Below are 23,406 nucleotides of genomic sequence, written 5' to 3'. Positions count from 1 at the left end.
CATATTTGTTATTAGCAGCCTACCCAAGCAAAGACTACCAACAGTGTTTTAAAGAAACTTATTTACCTCTCACTGTCATGATAAGTCATCTGTAGAGGATTCTTTAAAGCTTTAGACAAGCCCTGGCACCAGCCTCAGTGCATTAGATTCCAGATTGAGAATATAGTGAAGTGCTTATCTCTCAGCTGGAGAGCTGCAGAGCCATAAGCTCACCATTTCTGTTAGCAAGATGTAGGGGGGAGGGTGGAACGTAGTGAGTATTGTTTGGTGTCCTCTGTAGACATGGTACTTATCTGAGTGTAATCATATCTACACTGCGGCGTACCAGAAAGATATCCCAGATTGGTGTCGCCAGACTCACATACACACACACACACTCGGCTTTGTTTTTCCAAGACATAACATAGAGATATTAGTCACAATATAACAGTGTGGCAGGAGCTCCCCCAGAAGCATACTTCAAATGGCATATAAAGACAATCTATTGCTCTGATATCTTTTGCCATGTGCCACGGTGTGGGGAATTAAAGCAATAAATTTACCTGTTTAATTATTAAAGTGATAAACACTGGGAAATCCAAGATTAACAACAACAGCACTCTTAAATGCCGAACATGGGGTATACAAGGCCTGAATCTCACACAGTACTTCTTATGGACCTTCTAGTTTTTGTGCAAACTAGAAAAGTGAAATAATATTAAGACTATCCACCCACCTAATAGAATGCGCCAAACATATGAGTCTCTTATGAGTCCAAATATACAGTGTATCATCAGTATCATGTGCAATGGTCTGGTAAATTAATGTGATCAATATAAGTCAGCCATCAACAAATTAAAATAAAGTCTCTGCGGCTTATACAATAAATTAAAGAGGTATAATTTTGTAATGCTTTGCAGTATATTTTGCATTTTTATTAATATTTATGTAATAATTATCATCACAGCATTGCCCAAGGCTCCTGGCATTCCTGTCGTGACGGAGCGCACAGCCACCAGCATAACACTGACGTGGGACTCTGGTAATCCTGAACCGGTGTCCTACTACATCATCCAACACAAATCTAAATACTCCGAGGACTTGTACAAGGAGATTGATGGTGTAGCCACCACGAGGTACAGCGTGGGGGGCCTCAGCCCTTACTCTGACTACGAGTTTCGGGTGGTGGCAGTGAACAACATCGGGCGAGGGCCACCCAGCGAGAGCATTGAGGCCAAAACAGCTGAGCAGGCACCCAGCACGGCACCGAGGCAGGTCCGAGGTCACATGATGAGCGCCACCACAGCTGTCATCCAGTGGGACGAACCCGAGGAGGCCAACGGTCAGATCATGGGCTACCGGGTCTACTACACCATGGATTCGGCCCAACATGTCAACCTCTGGGAGAAGCAGATTGTTCGAGGGTCTAACTTTGTCACCATCCAGGGCCTCATCCCTAACAGGACCTACTACATCAAAGTTCTGGCCTACACCTCAGTAGGAGATGGACCGCTTTCTCCAGATCTTCAAATCATTGCTAAGACCGGAGGTGGGTTCAAAAAATGTTCCACAATTAAACATGGAGTGTCACAAACATTTTTGCTACTACATTTTTTTTTTTTTTGGCCACTGATGCTCATTAGTGGGTGTCAGTTGTTAACCAGAGCTGTAAACACATCTTCAGACTGTCAAATAAAACACTTAAATGGGCTTTCTCAAGAAGGAGAAATTGCTTCATATGAAACATTTAACTAATACAAAGACACCCCGATTCCATTTTCTTTTCATTTCTCATGAAAAAGTCATATTATTTTTAGTGTTAATTATTAAAACAGTGGAGGCAATGTTGTTTCACTTGAGTAAAAAAAAACCTGCAACTTAAGTGCACTGCATTGTGAATGAACAATGCAGGACAAGGGGAATAATTCATTATTTCTGTGAATTTCAATTCCAGTTCCCTCCCAGCCAACTGACTTCAAAGGAGAAGCCAAGTCAGAAACCAGTATTTTACTGTCATGGATTGCACCAGCGCAGACCGGACAAGAAAATCAAGTCACCGGATACGAACTTATGTATAGAAAGAGAGATGACAAAGACGAGGTAAATATTTACTGATGTTAAACCAATTTGTTACAGCAACCAAAATTTATTGTGCAGTAAAAAGATTGTTGTAATTTTCTAAATACAGTGTTCTAATGGGGTTTTTTCCCAACCTTATTTTAAATTAGCAGTACATAGGCAAGATTTTCTTTTCTCAGTATTTGTATTCTGTTGCTGTACATTTAAAGATCAAGGATTGAGTATATATGCATGGGCAATTACTCTATTAGTAGCCATATTATTAATCTATATTATTCATAAGGTCTTAGCAGTATATTAGGTATGATGGCAAACTATTCTTGGTGTTTCTACAGTCATAAGTAGTTACTTTGTAGGTAAAGGGTTGTAACTATTATTTTTATCATTTCTCACTTTGGCCAGACACTAACTTTAAAGAAAGAGTGTCACTTTCACATTTAATTTGTGTATTGAAAAAAATTATTCTGCTCACTTCCTTTCTGACTTGTTTAATGGTTAAAAGTATCTTTATACTCGTGCATTTTTACAAATTCCCTGTTTTAATATATTTTTTAAAAGTGACACTGACAATTTTTCCTCACAGAAACGAATCAGCTTTGAGCCGACAACCACATACCTGCTGAAGGACTTGAAGCCATTCACTACTTATACTTTTCGACTGGCTGCTCGTAGCAAACATGGAGTCGGAGCTTACACCAGTGAGATCTCTGCAGAAACTCCACAGACACGTAGGTCTTCTTCCTTATCTGACAGAGTTTGTATTATTTGGGAAGGAACTCATTTTCAAATGCATTCTAAATTTTTATACGTGTGCTGCAAAATCCAAAAAGTGACAAAAATGTCAGGAAGGTCCTACCCAGCACAGATAAAGTAAATGCATTTTTTTTTCTACAAGTTCCTGATGCATTTGAAAATAGCAAAGAAGTAAACATTGAATATAGTAAAGTGTTATGAAGGCTACCTGACCATGCACTATTCACTCTGAAAAGGTTACATGGACAGTGTACCTGGGCTTTCTTGTGAAGTCAGGAGACAAGGTTTAAAAAAAATAACAAAAAAAAAAAAAAACCTTCGTTGTGCAAAAACAGTCTTGTCTTAAATGAATGATAAAGTATTGAATTATGTAAATGGATGGCCATATCTGTCTGTTTTTATGAATGAAAGGGCATGGCTGGCCTTTAGGAAACCTTGTCTCTTGACATTGCACGTCAGCCAAAAATAAAAGAGCACAAACATTTTGAGACTGAGCTTTCTATGTTTGCAAGAACCAATTTTCTGAACCTCAAAGGGACTTTTCCATTTTCTTGGAGAACTGTCATGCTTATATTCAATTCAAATTAGAATCAAGTTTTGGTGTTACAATATCATAGAAAGCTCAAAGCAAGTACTGTCTTTGTAGTTAGGGAGATTTCTGCCCATAGACCTCAGATTTATGGAGCAAGACACAACTAAACAATTGGCTGATGTTGTTTATTACAAAATTAAGCTAAATCCAGCACAGTCTCATTTTAATTACCAATTACAGTTTTCCCATTAAAAGAAAAATACAACTATGAGCTGCTGGACTTGACTTTGCACATCGAACATAGATCTGAGGGCTCTGAAAGGCAAGGGCAGAGATCAGGTGGGTATAAAACCTCGGAATTTCAAACTCTGCCCAGACATATTTTCTGAGGTAAATGATGAAATGAATACAAGAGTGCATGCCAATGTTATCAGAATCTAATAAATCAGTCATGTCTCCTTGGGAAGTTCTCTGTTGTACAATCAGGCTTTTACCACAAACCAACAGGCTTCGGAAAGGTTGGTGACAAATACAACATTTTTCTATTTTAAACTAGTTACAGCATCAACCTTTATGTTTTTGGATTGATGGTAACTGCTTGCCAAATTTGTCTGAGTTAGTACATTTCTTTTTTGAATGGTTTATCTTAAATGACGTCCTTGGAAATAGGTTGAGGTTTTGATTTTAGAATTAAGGGATCTAAGAAGTAGTGCACTAGGATATGTGATTTTTGTTTTCCTTTGTTTCTATATTTTTTTTTCACGACAAAGGTAGGTCACATATGGTAAAGCTGTCCTTTTTTCCCCCAATCAACACTTTCCATTCATCATAAGTCTGTGCACTTTTGTGTTTGTCTTTTGGTTTCATCTTTATTTGTGATGTTGTTTCACTGATTTGTATACTTTTTTGTTTACCCACATAAGTCATTGTGCTTGTTCCTCATTTGTATCATTTTATTTTCCCTTTTCTTTTTCCTTGGTTTGATCAATTCTACCATCATCACCCCAATCAAAACTGAAAACTGAAACGTCTTTCAAAAAACAAATCCAACTCAATGAATGGCCTCAACCCAACAAAATCAAAAAAAAAAAAAAAACTGCACTTGCTCCAAATCCCCATCCAACAACCAGAACCCGCAGGCCCACCTCAAGAAGTAAAGTGCTATAGCCCCACATCCACCAACATCCTGGTAAGTTGGCGGCCACCCCCAGTGGAATTACAAAATGGAATCATAACGCAATACAGCATCCAGTACGCCGCAACTGAAGGGGAGGACACTACCGCTCACCAAATCCCAGGCATCCCTCCGGAAATCACCGAGTACCTTCTGGAAAACTTGGAAAAATGGACAGAGTACCGTGTGACAGTCACTGCTCATACAGATGTTGGAGCAGGACCGGAGAGCCTGCCACAGCTCATCCGCACAGAGGAGGATGGTATGTGTTCGATCAAACAAAGCTCCAGCTGCAAATCCAGTCTACCCCTCTTAACCTACCCCACCAAATACTAACCACCTTGCCTATATCTACAATCCCCCCTTCTTTTCTACCCTCTCTGCCTGCTTCTAATATGACTGTCAGCACTTGTAGCCCCACTTTGGACTTTTTTTTTCTTTTTACCTACAAAACTGTGACCATTTTTGGGGATTTTTTTTTCATGCTGCTCAATTTCAACACATGGTATGGCATTTTCAGCTGCAGGCCTCCAACTTCCCGTCCCAACTGTCGTTTTTGAAACTGAAACTGCATTTTTGTGCTTCTTTTTTCTGTGTTTTTGTTTTTAAGGGAAGCATTTTTTTTGATCCAACTCACTTTTTGAGGAACTTGCAAAAGGACAAGTTCTGGACAGTGGGAATAACAAAAGGTGGAAGAAATTTTTGAAGGCCATTTTTAAATTTTTTTTTTTGGTATTTTTCAATCCCATGTGGCTGTGTGACAGAATCATTTTTTCTATTTATTTTTTCCTTGCTCCATAGCCAAAATTCTTGCTGTGCTTCAAGCATACCAAAACTCTTGAAGCCCCCCTTTGGCTCCACTTTTCTATTTTGGCAAAACACATTTTTACTCCATGTTTTTAAAATCCACTCTACCCATTTTTAATGTTTCAAGATTAGGTCAGTTGTCAGACCTGTTTTTGCTGTTGATTTTTCCCCCTTACCATTGTTGAAATATTGATGTCATGCAGTGCTTGTTGCAGTTTGCTGCACTTTTGTGATTTTTTGGGTCACTGCAGCATTTTGCGCTACAGCTCTGGGCAAGATTTAAAACAGAGGGTGAAGGGGTTCTCTATAATTTTGACCTTTTTTCTTCTATCCCATGGTGTTCCTCCAGTTCCTAGTGGGCCACCTCGTAAAGTTGAGGTGGAGGCTGTCAACTCCTCATCAATTAAAGTGATCTGGCGTTCACCGATGCCCACCAAGCAGCACGGTCAGATCCGAGGGTACCAGGTGCACTATGTCAGGATGGTTAATGGGGAGCCCACAGGACAGCCAGTCATCAAGGACATCCTGATTGATGATGCCCAGGTACAGCACCCCCTCACTCTGCCACCTCATCTCTCAGACACTAGTATCGTTTTCTCTCTCTCACCTTTACATGGCTACAGCACAGCCTTTTATTTGGGAAGGATTTCTTTATTTTGAATTCAGTGATTATTTAATTATTTTGTCACACTGTAATTCAACTGGATACACAAGCTTAAAGCATTTTTTTATCTGTATACATGCATATGTAATGAATACTGAGTATAAGCTATATTTTTTTTAAAACAAGAAACTCATTTAAGTCAACTGTAGATTGCATTTTTCTGGCCTGTGATCAGTGTCTGGACTTGGCCTTATCTGTTGTCTCTTTTCTCTCCATGTTCTGATATCATAATCAGTGGGAATATGATGATTCAACTGAACATGTGAGTAGCTAAGCTTGGCAAAGTTCCAATTCTGCTCTCCCCTGCTGTCATCCTCTGCATGAATTACATGTTGTGCAAATATTCACCTCTTGTGCAATAGGAGTTTAGCTGAATAACCTGATTTTACTAATAGCTTGAGCATCATTTCACCTGTGTTTACCTTTAAAAACTGCTATGGGACTTCTTCACCAAAATGCAAATGCTGACCATGACAGATTCAATTTCATTCGTCATTAGAATATCCTATTTGGCATGTTAACTAAAATTCATGACCACTATCCTTGACATATGCCTCAGTTTTGAGTCCATGGTTCTTTTAAGATCACACCCCACTTCTATCGTTCTGCCTCCGTTTATTTGCAAATCACAAAATGAGTGTCCTGCAACTTAAGTCCTGCATCTTCACAGGAAATGATCATCACAGAGCTGCAGGCTGAGACCACGTATTCAGTTACGGTGACAGCCTACACGACAAAAGGCGACGGAGCGCGCAGCAAACCCAAACTGATCACCACCACTGGCGCAGGTAATGTAACCATCGCTGCTGACCAACCTCCTGTGTTTCTGTGCTAACATTAGTTCATGTAAACCTGCAATTCCACTTTGTAAAACAGTGAAACTGCACCTAATAAGGGCAAAGAAAATATGATGCACTATGCTAAGCACTATTCCCACTTGTCAGTGAGCGTGTAAAGTGTGAATGCTGATTGCTGTCTCATTCAGAGCAATAAGTCTTAGCCACTGGTATGACATGGCAACGCTGGAGGCACTAGAAATAATGGAAAGTGCAGTGAGAAAGAAAGAAAACAAGGTCACCCAAGTTCACTCTTTGTTTTCACTTCTTTTGACAGTGTTATGTCACAGCCAAAAACACACATAGTCAGATGGTAGATTGATACTGGGTGCCTGTTTACTACAAATATGGTTAAGGAGGAAAAATGGTTCTCCATATGTATAACTAGTTGTCCTTTTCTCCATTGCCACTATTAGTTCCTGATAAACCTCGGCTTATGGTCAGTACAACCAACATGGGCACAGCTCTCCTCCAGTGGCATCCCCCAGCAGTAACCCACGGGCCCCTGCAAGGCTATCGCCTTCGCTTTGGTCGCAAAGATGTGGATCCGCTGACTGTCATTGAGTTCCCTGAAAGAGAGAACCACTACACAACCAAAGAGATTCATAAGGGAGCTTCGTACACTTTCCGCCTTTCAGCACGCAACAAGGTGGGCTTCGGTGAAGAGACAGTCAAAGAAGTCACCACGAATGAGGATGTTCCAAGCGGCTACCCTCAGAGCATCACAGCCGAGGGCGCCACCACCTCCACCATTCAGGTCAGCTGGCAACCTGTTTTGCTGGCAGAGCGAAACGGCCAAATAGTGAAATACGCTCTGCAGTATAAGGACATCAACAGCCCACGCAGCCCCTCAGAACTCTTCATCACCGCCCCAGAATCAACAGTCATCCTGGATGGCCTTAGGGCAGATACCACTTATGATATTAAAATGTGTGCCTTCACCAGCAAGGGCTCTGGTCCCTATAGCCCAAGTGTCCAATTCAGAACACAGCCTGTGGATCAAGGTAGGACCAGTCCCTGAACTTTCTAAGTCTTTTCCCTTTATTAAAAAAAACCAAAACTTTCCCTTCTCAGCCCTTTTCAAACCACAACAGCTTCCTCTGAAAGCCTCAGACGGCAGAAGTTTACAAAGTATGGACTCACCCAGAAGACTTTGGTATTAACAAGCTACCCTACCCTTAGTCCCTTTAATCTAAGAATGATTTAACAAACTCACATGGAGTAAGTATGTATGTCTCTTTGTGTCTTGTCAGTTAAGCAAAAGTCAGTCATTAAATTTAAGAGTTGGTGTTGGTAAGAAGGTAAGAGGGTAGTGTTGAGTTCAGCGTAGTAGTACTTTCAGCCTGGTTTTGAAGGAGGCATTATCAGGTAAGAACTGGTGTGGGACCCTTGGTGGAAGAAAAATAAAGGGATGTTTTGTGTCTAAATCACCTGCTCCCCCTTTCTTTTAGCAGTGTTTGCAAAAAATTTTCACGTAAGAGCTGCCATGAAGACATCAGTGTTGCTGACATGGGAAATTCCTGACACCTACAACCCCGCTCAACCTTTCACTGTGAGCACTGCTGAGCTAAATATAATACACTCTACACAACACTAACATAGACGGGTGGTCGACATGAAACAAACTCATTTGCCTACAGATTCTCTATGATAATGGGCAAAGTGTGGAGGTGGACGGGAAGTTAACGCAGAAGCTGATCACCGGTCTTCAACCTGAGACACAGTACTCCTTCCTCCTGACTAATCGTGGAAACAGTGCCGGAGGTCTGCAGCATCGCGTGTCCACCATGACTGCCCCTGACATCCTCCGCACCAAACCCTATCTGATCAGCAAAACCAACTCAGACGGGATGGTGACTGTAGAGCTACCAACGGTGCAGACATCTGAGAGAGTAAGGTAAGCAGAGAGTCAAAGTGGAAGTCATTTCTTAAACATTGACGCTTCAAATCATGAGTAAAGAAGCCTCCAAGTTAACTACCCTTTTTTTTTTTTTTTTTTTTAAAACAGTCAAATCAATGCAGTACTTTTAATTTAGGTGTGTTATTGTGCAAAGTAACAAAGGAGCAAGGAAATGTCTCATCAAAATTACCTCCAAGTTAATGCACCAGCTTGGAGGGGAATCGCTGAGTCCACTGTAAATGTCCTGAAGCTGCATCTAGCACAATAATTTTACCTTATAATAATGTCTCTTTTGTTGGATATTTGATGTGGAACTTTTGCTACTCATCACTAATATCCACATTACCGATTATTGTTGCATTGTGAAGAGAAATAAACAAGTGAACTCGATAGCTGACCTTGTCAGGGGTAATTCTTCCAAAACAGTCATTTATATTCATCCCTGCATTTCAGTGTAATATCCACTTCACCTCAGTCATTACACACTGGAGCTGCCCAACTCATTTAAGCACACTCTTCTAAGCCCTATAAAGTCTCTTATAGCCTTCCAACAAAGCCCAGGGTTGTGAGAAGGCCAAGGAGCACATCCGATTGCAGACTGAAGCTTCAAACCCATCTTGGGATTGTGATCTTGCTGGATGCACTTGGCCCACTGTCTCCCATGCCAGAGCTTAAGCTAATTAGTTTCCCATTAGCCTGCCACACTGCCATCCTGGCTAATGCTAGTGAGTGCAGTGGCCAACCAGGAAGCCCAACTCTGGCGGGAGGCTGTTATCTTTTTTTGCCACCCTGATGAAGAGCTGAAAATCCCTCTAATTCTGTATCTTTTCCACGTTCACAGAGGTCTCCTAATTAGCCCACGGGGGGCCTCAGTGAGGTGTAGCCATATCGCCGGACTTCTCTGAACATGCTTGTATTAAACAAGAAAATGGGACTAATCAATTGATAAAGAATCACATAACTTCATAAATGCACGATTATGGATCTTTTTTCATTTATCTCTGGTCAGTGGACTACACTCTAATACAAGCAGACATGGGAGGGACAAAGCAGTTCTGCATTTGACTGACCAGCAAATACAACTGGTGATTTTTATAAAGTGATTGTGATTTCTGTCCTTGTCTAGAATAACACACTGTGTTTTACATTTTCAGGGGGTATTATATTGTAGTTGTACCTCTGAAGAAGCAACGCACTGGCAAGTTTTTCAAGCCGTGGGACAATCCAGATGAGATGAATTTAGAGGAGGTATGTTCAAATAATGATCTGCGTGTAATGATTCTAATAACAATGAAAGAATAGTAAAATACGGCAGGTAAAATTCTTTTTGATATTATCCAGTTGTTCAACTTAGCTTCTTCACAAGGCCTTCTTCTTCTCAACTGTGTGCACATACAACATTCTTTTCTCAAAATAAGAACGAAAAAATAAGCTGAGGTAGTTAAGAGGGCAGGAGGAACAGGAGATGAGTCTCGCTGATTGACGCAAATAGCTGCAGAGAGCACTGTTCATATGGAAATGAGAACATGAAGTAGCCATCAAGTGCACTGCAAACTCAACCCCCATCCCCACCTCCTCCTCCTCCTCTTTGTGTCTGTGGTAATTACCTGAAGAGCTGCATCAGGCCTTCATGTCTCTTCTCATTCCAGGCAAAGCTAGCCTACTGCATATGCACAAAACACTTGACAACTTTTATATTTAGCCAGTTGAGATAATTCAGGAGCTCCTGTGCATTGCATGCATGACTAAATGTGTAAGCAAATGAAAGCTTTTATCACTATGTACTTTCAGCTGTGACTACATTTCAGGTATTCTTTCCTCTCAGATGGAGCATCACAGACAGAAAGCTACTGGTTCAATGCAGCTGATAGTGTAGTTTTTCTTGTAAAAAAGAAAGAAAAAAAATTGGAAAATGGAAACTTCTAAAACTCTCCCCTCTAGGTTACAACAATTCTGGCAGGGATTCCTGCTTGTAAATTGAACCCGCTTGTGACTTTTGAAATTCTGAGACTTTTAAATATTGATTTCTGTTGTATAAACATCACAATATATCACATGTCTTGGAGGCTAAAAGAAAACACAACCGTGTCTCATTTGGCATTGGCTTTGCAGCTCATGCCTACAGGCCCATGTCTGTAGCCTTGACCGATTGCCCAAAAGTCACCCCTCTGTCAGAATTTATTTGTTTGTCAATATTGGCACTCACCTTTTCACAACTTTTCCCAAGGGCGGCTAGATTTAGCCGTGTTGACAGGAGAGATGATTGAAGACATTATCGGGCAGCACCAACAGCCCCGCAGCCAAAACAGAGCACACACGAGAACGCACACACTCTAATGTGAATGACAAGCCACACAAAGCGATGCACAGATGCACGCACACGCAATCATCGGCGCACACGAGGCAGAGATATGCAGCCAGACGCCGAAACAACTAGCCGGGCCTTGATTAGCATAATTATCATCCACGCTTTGTACTAGAAATTTAAAGTGTGATGAAACAGAGTTGTATGAAGGGCAAAGTGTTTCTTTCAGCCTGTTAGACGTATTACTGTTGATGGTTGGAAGAGAAAAGGTGGCACTTTTGGTTCTAACGCTAATTAGTAAAGAGTTTTTAAAAATCATATACAATGATTCCATTTCAAAGCTCAACTGGCAGGGACATTAGAAAAATATAGGAAGGTTCCATTTTTTGAGTAACCGCTGACAATATTTTTTTTTTCTTGTCAAAAAAAACTTAAAGCCATTTAATTATCATTTATCCTCACTTTGCACATTTGTTAATATTCAAGGAGAAAAGTAATTATTCTGAAATATATGCAACTATACAAAGGATTTGATTTTTTCCCCCAGATTCCATGTGTCTCCTGCAAAAATGTTTCTCATTGTATCAAGAAAAAAATAATACAGCTATGAAAGTTTTGAATTAATTCGGCCTCTTTTTTTTTTACTGTTTGAAGCTGTTGGATAATCCTCAGCTGTTTTATATGCTGGAAATTCACACAATCTTTTAATCTTGCCATCTTTTGTAGTCCAAAAACAGATGAAATAAGTCATTGATCTTTTCTGTAATGTTCTGCCTTTTGCAATCAGCATTTTCAGCTCAGCAATCAGACAAGAAGAAAAATCTAGATAGACAGATTTGGTTTGTGCGGATTTGTTTTCATGTGTGTGCATGGGTGTGTGTGTGTACTAGAACATGTCGCTATGTGTTATCAACTGTCTGCTTCTTATTCCTCACTGTAGCTGCTGAAGGAGATAAACCGAACGAGCAGAGGCCTTCGGTTTCAGCGGCAGGCAGAACCTAAAGCCTATATCGCTGCTTACTACAAAGACCTGCCCAAAGACTTCACCCTGGGAGATGGCAAGATGTACGGGGACTTTGAAAACAAGCAACTCGAGACTGGCCAGGAATATATCTTCTTTGTGCTTGCTGTTCTGGAGATGTCTGAAAATGTAAGTCTGCATTTTTTCTTGCACTATATAATCTCAGTTTCACCTTTATATGTCTCATGTTATCCTTGATTTGAACTTTAGACTTTAACTTGTTTTCCTCCCTTGCTGGTGACTTCATGCTCTCCGTTTTGAAAAGTGCACGTTCCTAGAGAGAAAGCGATGAAATCTGCTGCATCTTGGTGCAGGGTCAGAGTTTGCTTCTGGTCAGATGTGTTACTTTGAGCCCTTGTGTGGCTTTAACTTGAAAACTTAAAGCTGCAGCTGGCCTAAGGAGCTGACCCTTGCTGCTTCGGGGAGAGAAGCCCCTTAAGACCTTAGCTGATCGCAAGAATACCTCGATAACAGAGCTCCTCTTTAATTGCGTCCTACGTGCGGTCCACCTTATCGCCGCTGCTGCAGCTAGTGTGTGTGTGTGCGCACGCGTCTGTCTGGACGGGAGACCAGAAAGCCGCATTATTAGGCAGCTGCAGGAGAGATGATGGATTTGATGAGCTGCAGGGTCTATAGTGCAGCCTCACACTCTCTCCACTAACCCCGAGTTCAGGTAGAGCAGAAACGATAATGACAGACAGAGGGAAATCTCTAATTTGCCCACTGAAGCATATATTTTTTTCCCACAAGACCTTTTTTTTTTATCTTCACTTAGAATATGAAATGGTCAATCAAGGCTCCTGTATAGGAGAGATATTGAAGATAACTTTGATTGGTCAAACGGCAGCTTAGCAGAAATTACATGGAAAAACTTTGAATTGGCTTTCCATTTGTATTGTTGGTCACGCTGCCTTTGTCAGAAGTCCCCTCTTAGATATGCTCCGTGGGGTAAATTAATTGAAATCTTGGAGTGCTGTTTTGAATATGCTGAATTCCTAAAATAAATCTGGATCTAATAGTATCCTCCAGTATTCAAGTTTTGGATGTTAGGGTGAAGAAACCTATTAATGTCTAAGGAACAATTTGATGCATAGGGAGACAGATGACAAATAAAATAAAGGAAAAAGTTGCTATTATGTGAATGAATATTGATCACTGATGCTTTATCCTCATTCAGATCATGTATGCGACCAGTCCATACTCCGACCCGGTTGTTTCAGCCGACATCCCACCCCAGCCAGTCATTGATGAGGAGGAAGGTCTTATCTGGGTGGTGGGCCCTGTCCTGGCTGTTGTCTTCATCATATGCATCGTCATTGCCATCCTTCTTTACAAGAGGTGAGGATGCGAAATGATAAGATGCACTTAGATACAATGTTGACACGCATTCACTGCATAGGGATGATGCAAGACAAGAGCTACATATGGTGTATTACTTATATATGTGTATTTAAAGTTCATCTCATGTATAGCCACTCAACATTTATGTATAACCTTTCAATATTTAACATTCGTGAAACCGACACACCATCTCACACACATCTTCAATTAGCACATTCGAATGCAGACACTAAATGTAAGATTTTAACTTAAAGCCTGAGGCACATTGATCCTCACACTATCCGTGACCCTCACTCTCGGCAAACTTTAAATCTCGTACGTGTAAATCCAAGCGTGCAGCTACCCAAACTGTCAAGCCATCAAGCACAGGCGCCCACAATCCTTCACAGAGACACGTGCGCTGACTGAAAGTTAATCAGACACATCCCTCCGCTCCCTGCAAACACACACAAAAACCCACATAACACTGTAGAAAACACTTAGTGTTGTGTACTTTCACACTGAAAAAAAACAGCTTTTTTTTGCCCGAAACCCCCTAGTGGTAGTCAGACCTCGTGCTGTCACTGCTCATCAGTCAAGCGTGGGAGTGGAGAGCTTTGACTATCTGCTGCATGTCACTGCATGTGTGTGCAGCTTTAGAAAGGCCCTGAGGCCCGGGCTCGCTTCCCAGCCACCCCGGCCCCTCCACTTTCTCACCACTACCCATTCCACAGGGGAACTCGGCTCTAGATCCTGACTTTGACCTCATGCCACCTTCCTCCTGTTTTGCCAGGACACACACACACACACATGCACACATCTATGCATCTTTCCCCCACTCATCCTTTGCTATCTTGTCTCTGCTCACCTTTTATATAAGTCAGATTTTCTGCAGAGTTCATTCAATCAAATGTCCAGGCCTAAGCAGAATTTCACAGTAGTCCTCAAGGTGTAATTTTGGGAAGATTAGGAACTGAAGAGTCAGCACAAGCTAAAATCAGTAACAATATTAAAGACAAAAAAAAACATCAATAGTATGAGTGTAATCTAAGAGGTTTATGGGTGCAGCTTTATTCTGGATTTTGCTTACGCCTTATTGTCCTTGGGATCCATTCATATCAAATTTTGGTTTGGATAATACAAAGGTGAACTGAAAGTGAACTGCATATGCGGTGGGCTTCACTGTTTCCATTTGTGGCAGGCAGATTTACACATCGATTACCAAGCCTGTGTCACCGCCATGTTAGAGAACATCCGGCGCATATCCAGGAGATATTTCTCGTCAGGATCAATTTTTATGTGACAGCACTCTTCTCTTGTGCAAAATAAAAGGGAAACAGACATGTTCTGGGATCACCACGTGGAGCTTCATCAGAGAGAAACATAAATCAGAGTAAACTGAGCTCCTACAAGTGTAATAATTGTAGTCAGGTCATGTCTACTACCAGGCTAATGGATTTTTATTTTTTTAAATGAAGCATACATTTTAACACTATGTACTTAATTCATACACATTCATTCAAAATTATGATCGCATGAGTTGATTGCATTTATAACACACATTCATGAATCCTGAACATGCATAATTTGTGATTTTAATAAATGCAACAGTGGTAGGCAGGAAAAGACAGACACAGCAATTAAGAGTCAAGAGATGACTTTTATGCCTGAACAAGAAGCAATCAGCTGAAACTGCTTGAAATAGCAGATATACAACGCACAAATCTTGGATGCACCTGGGAAACTGTAGTATTTGAAACAAAGAACCCCAAGGCTGCATAATTGAGCATAATCTCTGAAGTGAAGCATCACTAATCTTGCACGCCAAGCAAAACTGAGATATGATTGGTATCGTTTGTCTCTTACGCAAGCCTGTCATTCAGATATTCTAAAGAAAAGTTTCTGAAATTCTCCATTATATAAAGCCGAGGGTCTTACCACCTAATGTTGTGTTGATATTTCTTTCCTTGCCGACCAATGGAGCAGCAAACCAGACAGGTAAGAGTGAGAAAGAAGCAGATGTACAACAGTTCCCTTCAAACCCCCTTTATTTCTCCTTGGATCTAAACGTATAGAATGTGGTCTCTCAGTAGAATTTGATTGTAAAATCAAAGCATAAATATATTTACCTTTCTGAGTATTAATAAACTCTGAATTCATAATGCTGCATAAACACCAAATTACATTTTAAATTGACTGTTATGAATAAAGAAGCTGCATTTCCATGTATGAGAAATTGTGAATTTAAAAACCTGCATACACAATACTGAAAAATAAACCTAAGTTAAAGAGAATGGCATAAATAAGAATTCTACACAACATAATACAATGCAGTACAATAGCCCTGCAGTAAATACATAGTGGTAGATTACAATAGAAAGCACTCAAATACCACCCCTAACTACAGCTTCCAAATTACTATAAAGCTGAATCCACATGCTATCTGACATTGTCATTGTAAAGTGAACATTAGGCTTCACTTGGGGTAGTATTTAATGGCTAAAGGCTATTGTACTGGATGGCATTATACTGCAAAGTGATGATGCTATTTAGCCCACCCCCTATGGCCTTATGTACTGAAAGAATGCAGCCCTGTCACCTCATTAATTACACAGCTGCCTTCATTATTCACAAGACCACAAGGCAAGCTTTGAGGTTGTACAAGTAGAATTAAAGAGTGCAAAACAGAAAACTATTTAGATGTAATTAAAATCTGCCATTTGTTCTACAGAAAAAGAGCAGAATCTGAAGCTAGAAAAGGTAGTCTTCCCAACAGCAAGGAAATGCCGCTTCATCATCCTACTGACCCTGTTGAACTTCGACGTCTCAACTTCCAAACACCCGGTGAGTAATCCAAGTGAAGCCAAATGTAAGATTCAATGTGAATTTACTGCTGAATATGCACGTGGAAAAGGACACTACTGGTTGCTTGCTTTAGGGAAAAAAAAAATCACAGTGTGCTAATGCTTTTTCCATTTGAAACCTCTGCTGCCACTGAAGCCCTGAAAAGTCATCTATGCAGCTAGACTGGCACTAAACAAGCGAGCAGTTTGCAGGTAGACAGTGGACAGGTGCTTCGAGGAGGCACGGAGGGTCAAAACTGACACAGACCTCCCTGGAGACGCTTCTCGGTGGAAAATGAAGAGCCGGGAATGCAAGGTGGACATTTTCATGGCATCTGTCATCTTCCTCCTGCAGCTGGGTTATCCAGGTCATCAAGACTTGTCAATGCTTACTCTGAATACTACAGTCCCACTCGGGTGATGTAGTGCTGCGGCAAGATGTGGGAAACACTAAATGCATCGCGGCTACGGGTTTCAATCTGTATGCACGGCAGCCGATAGCGCCGAGAAAGTGGTGACAAGCTATAAACACTCATGTTTACTCGCTCTGACCCTTAGTGCTGAGGTGATTGGTCAGTGGTCATGCCTTGGCGGCCGCTTTCTCGCCTCGGGAAAAGATGGGAGTCACAGTCCATTTATCACCTGGAAAGGCAGTATGCATCTTTGCCCCCTGTCCTGGCCCAGAGTGACACACTTAACTGCCGTTTGAGTTCCTCTGGCACCCACTGCTTTGGGACACGTGTTTCGGAGACTGCCAATAATGTTGTAATATCAAAGCCATATTTTTCAGGTCAGCTAGTATGAAAGGAGGATGAATTATCCCTGCAGGCTCATTTTTGCAAAAGATTATGCATATTTATGAAAGCTCTTCAATGATTTTAGGACCATTACAGACTGTTTCATCCTAGCAGAGGGGTATTTTTCCTTTTGGCTCAGAGTGATCTCAACCATCCTTCCACTATTTTGCTCGCCTCTTAAGCCATCATTTTTCCCCCCAACAACCTTTCTGAGAGCTGGTATCTTGGCTCTCTCGCTGCTCAAAAAGGACCAATCATTTTTTTCCTACCACCCGACCACTTTCTCTCAAGTCCCGAAGCGCTTGTACATTAGACCACCTCTCTCCCCTACTCTCTCTACCTTTCCTTTCACGTCTTTACACCCTCAATGGACATTTTCATCTTAAGGATGCTTGATGTTTGAGCGACAGTGTGTTGGAAAAGGTACTTCCATTGTCCCCCACTGGTGGAAATGGATTTTGAGTAGTGGGCTGCAATAGAAACTGCCTTTGCCGTCTTTCAGAGAGACGTGAGAGTGGGTGGGAAAACAGCGCAGCTTCCATTAGCTAATGCCCACTTGTGCCAGAAACCAAAATGAAACATCACCTCGGTAGAGAGAGAGTGCGTCACCCAACCGGTGTGTCAAAGTGGCACATGAATCTTAAGGTGCAAATCTTTGGTCATAGGCTGGCTTGTGGCAGCATAAACAGAAAGGCGGTGAACATCCGTTTGAAAGCTTTCCCTCGATCTACATCCAAACGTAACTTTGTTAATCCTACATTACTGAAGTAAAGCAAGTGTAACTGCAAGCTGAAGTTTCCTTCTGCAGACTGCAAGCAGTGCATCTCAGGTTAAAATGATTGGCAAATAATATCGAGCGGTTGCTCAGCTCTACTTTGAGATGCTACGATTTTAATCCCCTGTACGCTTTCCTATTTCCATAAAATAAGCATGGCATAGCAAAGCTTCTAGCATGGTGATTTGTTTGTTACTAATGAATGTCCCATTTAGACTACGCATAATCATTCAGCTACTTCTTGTCACATTTCTACTTTCCTTTTGTAAAGAAAATAGTCATCACATTGCTATGACGTCTGCAATGTACTTAATTCCACCGCCGTTTCCTCCACAGGTTCAGGTGCGCCCAGTCACCCCAGTAACCTCCATTTGTCAAGTTAGTTGGTCTCGATTATGCATTTGACATGATATGTTTTTGATTTTTTCAGCTTTAATTCACTCCTTTTTTCCTTTTTTTTCCTGCCAAGTCTTGTATTTCCATCCCCATCTAATCCATCTGGTGTTAATGCTATATCATCACAGGAGGCGGAGTTTGAAAATGACAGCCTGAAATCATGTCATCACTCAAAGCAGACGTCAGCATCTGGCCTAACATTGAATGTCTTTTCTTTTATTTATTTTGTTGGGATGTTTGTTTGTGTCTGTGCTTCACTGTCATGCTAACTCTCCGCTGCAGCATTTCGTGTGAATAACGTTCTTCTCTCTCAATAGGGAGAGTCCCAGTGGGGCAAGTGTTGCTCGATGACTTCTCATTGGCTTCTGTGTCCATATATTCTCTTTACGAGCATGGTCACTGCTTTGAGTGAACAAACTAGCCTAACAAGATCCACTCTTCCATTCCTCCCTGTTATAACCACATGCTGCTTATCTAATGATTTGCTTGTGCTTGGGTGATGCCGTCGTGCCAGACTGGTGACTGACCATCAGTCCGTCTATTTGACAGGCATGGCTAGTCACCCTCCAATCCCCGTCATGGACTTAGCAGATCATCTAGAGCGCCTGAAAGCCAATGACAACCTCAAGTTTTCACAGGAATATGAGGTGAGTGTCAGAAAAGTCCTGGTGTTTACTAAGGGCTGTGATTTTTTTTAAAAAAGTGCATGCACCTGATGCTCAAATAAATTACAAAATTAAATAAATGTGACAGAAAATTTCAAATTCGCACAGTTTTACAGTTAATGCTATTTTCCTAGAAGTCTTAATCCTATCATCATATGCCCATTCCAACCGCACAGAAGCATGTCAACAAAGCTTCAGTTGGGTTTGGTGGCTAAATGACCAATAGAGGGATTGAAAACTAATTTGCTTGAATATATATTTCATATTACTAGAGATTTAAACATTCTTTAAACATTGTTTTTCACTGCAGGGTGTGCGATGCATCAAAACAGGAAACCTAACATTCATATTAGCCCCATTCCAATTCAAGCTTTACTGCTATTGTCTCTGCTGACTGACCTACACGACTTCCTCAGACAACTAAATGAAACAGAGGCCAAAATTAATGATGTATGCTACATTACTAAAATGTCAGGATGGCAGCCACAACTTATATCACTTTAGGATTTAAAGGTGAAATCTATGTTTATCAGTGAATATATTGTTAATAAATGAGACAGTTCTATTGTGATGAAAAGCAAAACACTAATAAAGGATTATGTGGTGCTATCAGAGGCAGCAGTACACCTCCTATCAGGAATTAATTGGATACAGAGCAAACACACATGCAGCATATTATATCTATATGTTGATAAATCAATAGCTCTATCAATTTCTCTCTCTCTATATATATACACATATATATGCCCATTTTTTGTTGTATGCCCTACTGCTTATCTAATAGTAGTGACTAATGCACCAAGGGGATTTCAAAGGCTTTGCTTTATTGACACAAGCTATAGCCACACTATATCTGAAGTCTCAATCTCTGGAGTGTATAGTTACTATATTAAAACTCATCATGAGACAAAGTTAAAAAATTCTGTTCTGTATCATCTAATTAGGCCTTTAAATGTAAACATCTCAAAACCTTACTGACTACTGAGACAGTGTCATGTTTCCTGCATATCTGCATTGCAGAACACGCGTGAACACTGACAAAACATGCAAGCAGGAGATCCTGTCCCTGTGCGTGATATGAATGGCTACCTTTTCTCTGCCCATTTCTCTCTACGGGTCCTTCAACAACTCCAAAATCTATGAGGTCACCGTACGGGTGTCTGCCAAGCTGCCCAATCATTATTGCAGCTTAAGTACATTGAATTCCAATTTCATAGTGCTTACTCGAGAGCAATGGAAAGCAATTTTGTGAGCACAATGAAATAAAGATTTTTATTATGAGCAATGTTGCAGCCCACTGTTTCAACATATTTTGATAAAATATCAGGCTTAGGCAGTGGTTTGTCTCCTACATATTGCTGCTTGGGTGATTTCTGCAGAAAAAGAACTCAGTGCTGAAATGTATTCATGCTGAGCTTATATGCTCTTAAATGCCTTTTAATATTTAACAGCATGGTCAGAGAAGGTATATAAATGTGCTATTATTAAAATAGTCCAAAAGTGAAACATAAAGCTGATTTACATGCATTTATTGTTCATATAAATTACTCTGAAGGAATCATAAATGCGTGATCATAGGCAGATTTTTTTTGGAGATTATAACAAAGGTCAATGAGGTTGCTTAGTGTTCTGCTGCATTTCTATTACCTTCAGTGGAGATTAACTCATAAAACCGTCTGTTGTCATTAATAACACAAACACAATATCTTTGCCGTAATGTGAAAAGGAATGCTGTTTTTCATGTCTTTGTATTTTCCTTTTGTGATATTATATTTTATAGTTCATTTATCAGTCATGAGGGACCTCTATCAGTCCCTGCTTTACAAAGTTGAATGAGGGCTTAGGTGGGAAATTGAACTAGTCTCCAGTGTGGTATTCTAGTATGTGCCATAAAGTACTGCTAATCAAATGAGCACACAAGCATTTCCTCTGTGACCAATTCCGACTACATCCTTTCGTAAATTTAATCATTTAGATGTTGCGGCGACTCCACACCAAAGACAACAAATTGTTCACATAGTTCTAATAAGTAGAAGATCCACTTTCAAGTTGACTGAAGACTGAAATGGCTGTTGACACCAACATCCTGTTTTAAAAGCAACTCACAAGTAGTGCTGTGCAGATCGATACTGAAATATCTATAACTTCTGGTCCCAGTGCTTCTGTTCTAGGATTGACTAATATATTAAAAGATCGATGCATAAACTCGAGGTAAATGTTTATATTATCATCAACAAGGAACACAGTGGAAAATGAGAACACTACCCTGAGATTCAAGTCTAAATAATACTCAGCTGATAAAACTACTTCTCCTTTTTCCTTGTTATAGCCATATGTGAACTTTAGCTCTGTAAATGCATTAGTCACTGAAGCTGGAAGAAAGGTGCTTCAAGGGCAAAACATACTTCTATCAATGAGTCCACTGGCAGTTACAGTAAGAAAACGTGGAGCTCAGGTTTAGCTCTGACCATGAGAGAGTGATTCACGTCCATTCAGTTTCTGTGTTGACGTTCAAACAACGGGAATTCCCAGCCTTCTCAAAACTGCAAAATGCTGTTTTTCTTCCTTAAAGAAATGGATATAAATAAGCATAACAGTGAAGTAAATAAAGTTATGAAGTGAGTAATGGAATAAATAAAAAACCTATATAAAGATCAGGGTTGCGCTTTGAGTTCAGACTGGAGTGAGATCTGCGTCCTTGGGATCATCTCACATCTATTTAATAAATATTTCTCAGTTGTATGGTTATTTTCAAAGCTGATGATGCTGAAGTGGCTGTTTTACTGCCAATGCATGTCAATTTTACCGACAAAATGAATCTGTTTTAAAAAATTTTAAATAATCAATAAGCCTTACTTGACTTAATCTAGGTCTATGAGCATCCAATGATGTTTCAGTTGTTTTAAATGACAGATTATTAGCTCATTTATACATATATTATGCAAATTATTTATTTCATTATGCATTTCACTGACATTTTCTTTTAATTTGAATAACATGGCATCCAATATAAAACAGCAAGCCTATGTAAGCTTGAATCTTCTCTTTTTCTGCAACATCTTGTGCGTTTTGAGATGCTGCATGCATTCTTGTAGCTAAAGCAACATAACATTTAGCATACAGTGCAGTGTAGCTTGATTAATCACTTTGGCTTGGTGTAACCCTCACAAGAAATGAAAATGGTTATTGGCTAGTTTTAATTTTACCTTTCTGAACACATTAAGATTTTTGCACTCAAGTATTGGTACAAGAGAAGTATTCTTCTTTTACAAGTCAAAGAAGTGAATGCATGTGCTGGTTTTGTACTCAAGTGACCACCTTCAAGTGTATTTGACATTATTTGACCTTGAGGGGAAGCTTTATTCATGCATGAGTAACTATCATTTGATCAATATTTCACAATCTTTCTGCATCCCTGTTTTGTACACTTGGGGAGGTAAACCAGGAGAAACTCTATATTGTGCATGACAGTAACACATAATACATATTTCCAGCCTTTCCTCTCCAGCAAATGTGCCATTCGAGTAGAAAAGTGCCAAAATAGATTTCAGAACAAAAATGACACATGGGATGCACAAGACTGAAATATTTATCAAAAGGTTTTGCTTTTATAAACTGCCTTCCTTTTTAAACACTGGCAAACAAAACTCTGGTTAAAGTCTGGAGGACTACAACCAAGTATGGATTTAAGTTTCAAGCGTATTTTTAAAAACAAAATTGATCTGATTTTCATTTTGAAATGCTCTGTTGTTCAGTGAGCTTTCTGATACTGATCATGCACAAACACCTGATGGGCAAATGCTATAGATTTAAATTCAATCTTAGCAAAAAAAAACCAAAACAAAACAAAACAGAAAACACCACTGTTTTACAAGCAAAATCTTCCATTGTAATAATGAAATCTTTTCTTCTCTCTCACAGTCCATCGACCCTGGTCAGCAGTTCACATGGGAGCACTCCAACCTTGAGGTCAACAAACCAAAGAACAGATACGCCAACGTGATTGCCTACGACCATTCCAGAGTCTTACTCTCTGCTATTGACGGTACGCCGCCCACCAGCATCTTCCCTCCTAACTGCTATATCGATTCTACAGATAGCCTGCACAACTGTGTCTCTGAGACCTCAGGAGCGCAACCACAATGTAGTTTTAAATTATATTCCTACACAATCACGTCCAGCTACTTATTTCTTTTTATGCCTCGAGTGCTTGCAAAGAAAGAAATGCCTTCAGAAAAAGGCACTTCTCCTTTATAATGCTGAAGCAAGCACTCATCAAATTAAACAATCACATACAGTGAGGAATACAGGCGAGTTTTACCAACATCTATTTCTCTGACCTAATGTCAGGTGATTCTTTGGAACACCTCAGGGTTGTATGAAGCCGATCTCTTCAGCAGAATTCATTCGTTGATTCCAGCTTTCACTGTTTTTGTGTTTGTTCAAATATCAGACCAATCCACATTTGTGTTTTTCTGCTGCCTGCTTGAACTCAACAAAAGTCACAATGGCACACAAGATAAACATTCTATTAGTGATGCTCTGTCGCTAATAGAATTA

The 23,406-nt window shown here is 40.3% G+C and overlaps 1 protein-coding gene across 47 annotated transcripts in view; it reads left to right on the top strand.

Annotated features, from left to right (window-relative positions):
* The window catches only part of LOC111564112 (protein tyrosine phosphatase receptor type D), a 364,925-nt gene that overhangs the window by 323,693 nt on the left and 17,826 nt on the right, over positions 1-23,406 (top strand). For 11 of the 47 annotated variants that reach the window (XM_055007560.1, XM_035945052.2, XM_035945062.2 and 8 more), the window contains 18 exons: positions 947-1,528; positions 1,934-2,079; positions 2,642-2,786; positions 4,474-4,779; positions 5,674-5,867; positions 6,224-6,250; positions 6,659-6,776; positions 7,241-7,828; positions 8,276-8,376; positions 8,465-8,721; positions 9,879-9,972; positions 11,970-12,179; positions 13,228-13,388; positions 15,357-15,368; positions 16,102-16,214; positions 18,122-18,163; positions 18,731-18,828; positions 22,768-22,891. In XM_055007560.1, the coding sequence (XP_054863535.1) occupies positions 947-1,528; positions 1,934-2,079; positions 2,642-2,786; positions 4,474-4,779; positions 5,674-5,867; positions 6,224-6,250; positions 6,659-6,776; positions 7,241-7,828; positions 8,276-8,376; positions 8,465-8,721; positions 9,879-9,972; positions 11,970-12,179; positions 13,228-13,388; positions 15,357-15,368; positions 16,102-16,214; positions 18,122-18,163; positions 18,731-18,828; positions 22,768-22,891 (3,318 nt within the window). The remainder of the gene's footprint in view (positions 1-946; positions 1,529-1,933; positions 2,080-2,641; positions 2,787-4,473; positions 4,780-5,673; positions 5,868-6,223; positions 6,251-6,658; positions 6,777-7,240; positions 7,829-8,275; positions 8,377-8,464; positions 8,722-9,878; positions 9,973-11,969; positions 12,180-13,227; positions 13,389-15,356; positions 15,369-16,101; positions 16,215-18,121; positions 18,164-18,730; positions 18,829-22,767; positions 22,892-23,406) is intronic. The other 36 variants (XM_035945068.2, XM_035945067.2, XM_035945066.2 and 33 more) reach the window with 21 other exon arrangements.

This window comes from Amphiprion ocellaris, chromosome 23 (genome assembly GCF_022539595.1).
Source record: "Amphiprion ocellaris isolate individual 3 ecotype Okinawa chromosome 23, ASM2253959v1, whole genome shotgun sequence".
Classification (NCBI taxonomy): domain Eukaryota; kingdom Metazoa; phylum Chordata; class Actinopteri; family Pomacentridae; genus Amphiprion; species Amphiprion ocellaris.
The sequence above is the reverse complement of the archived record's forward strand: the minus strand, read 5'-3'. Positions and strand labels throughout refer to the sequence as shown.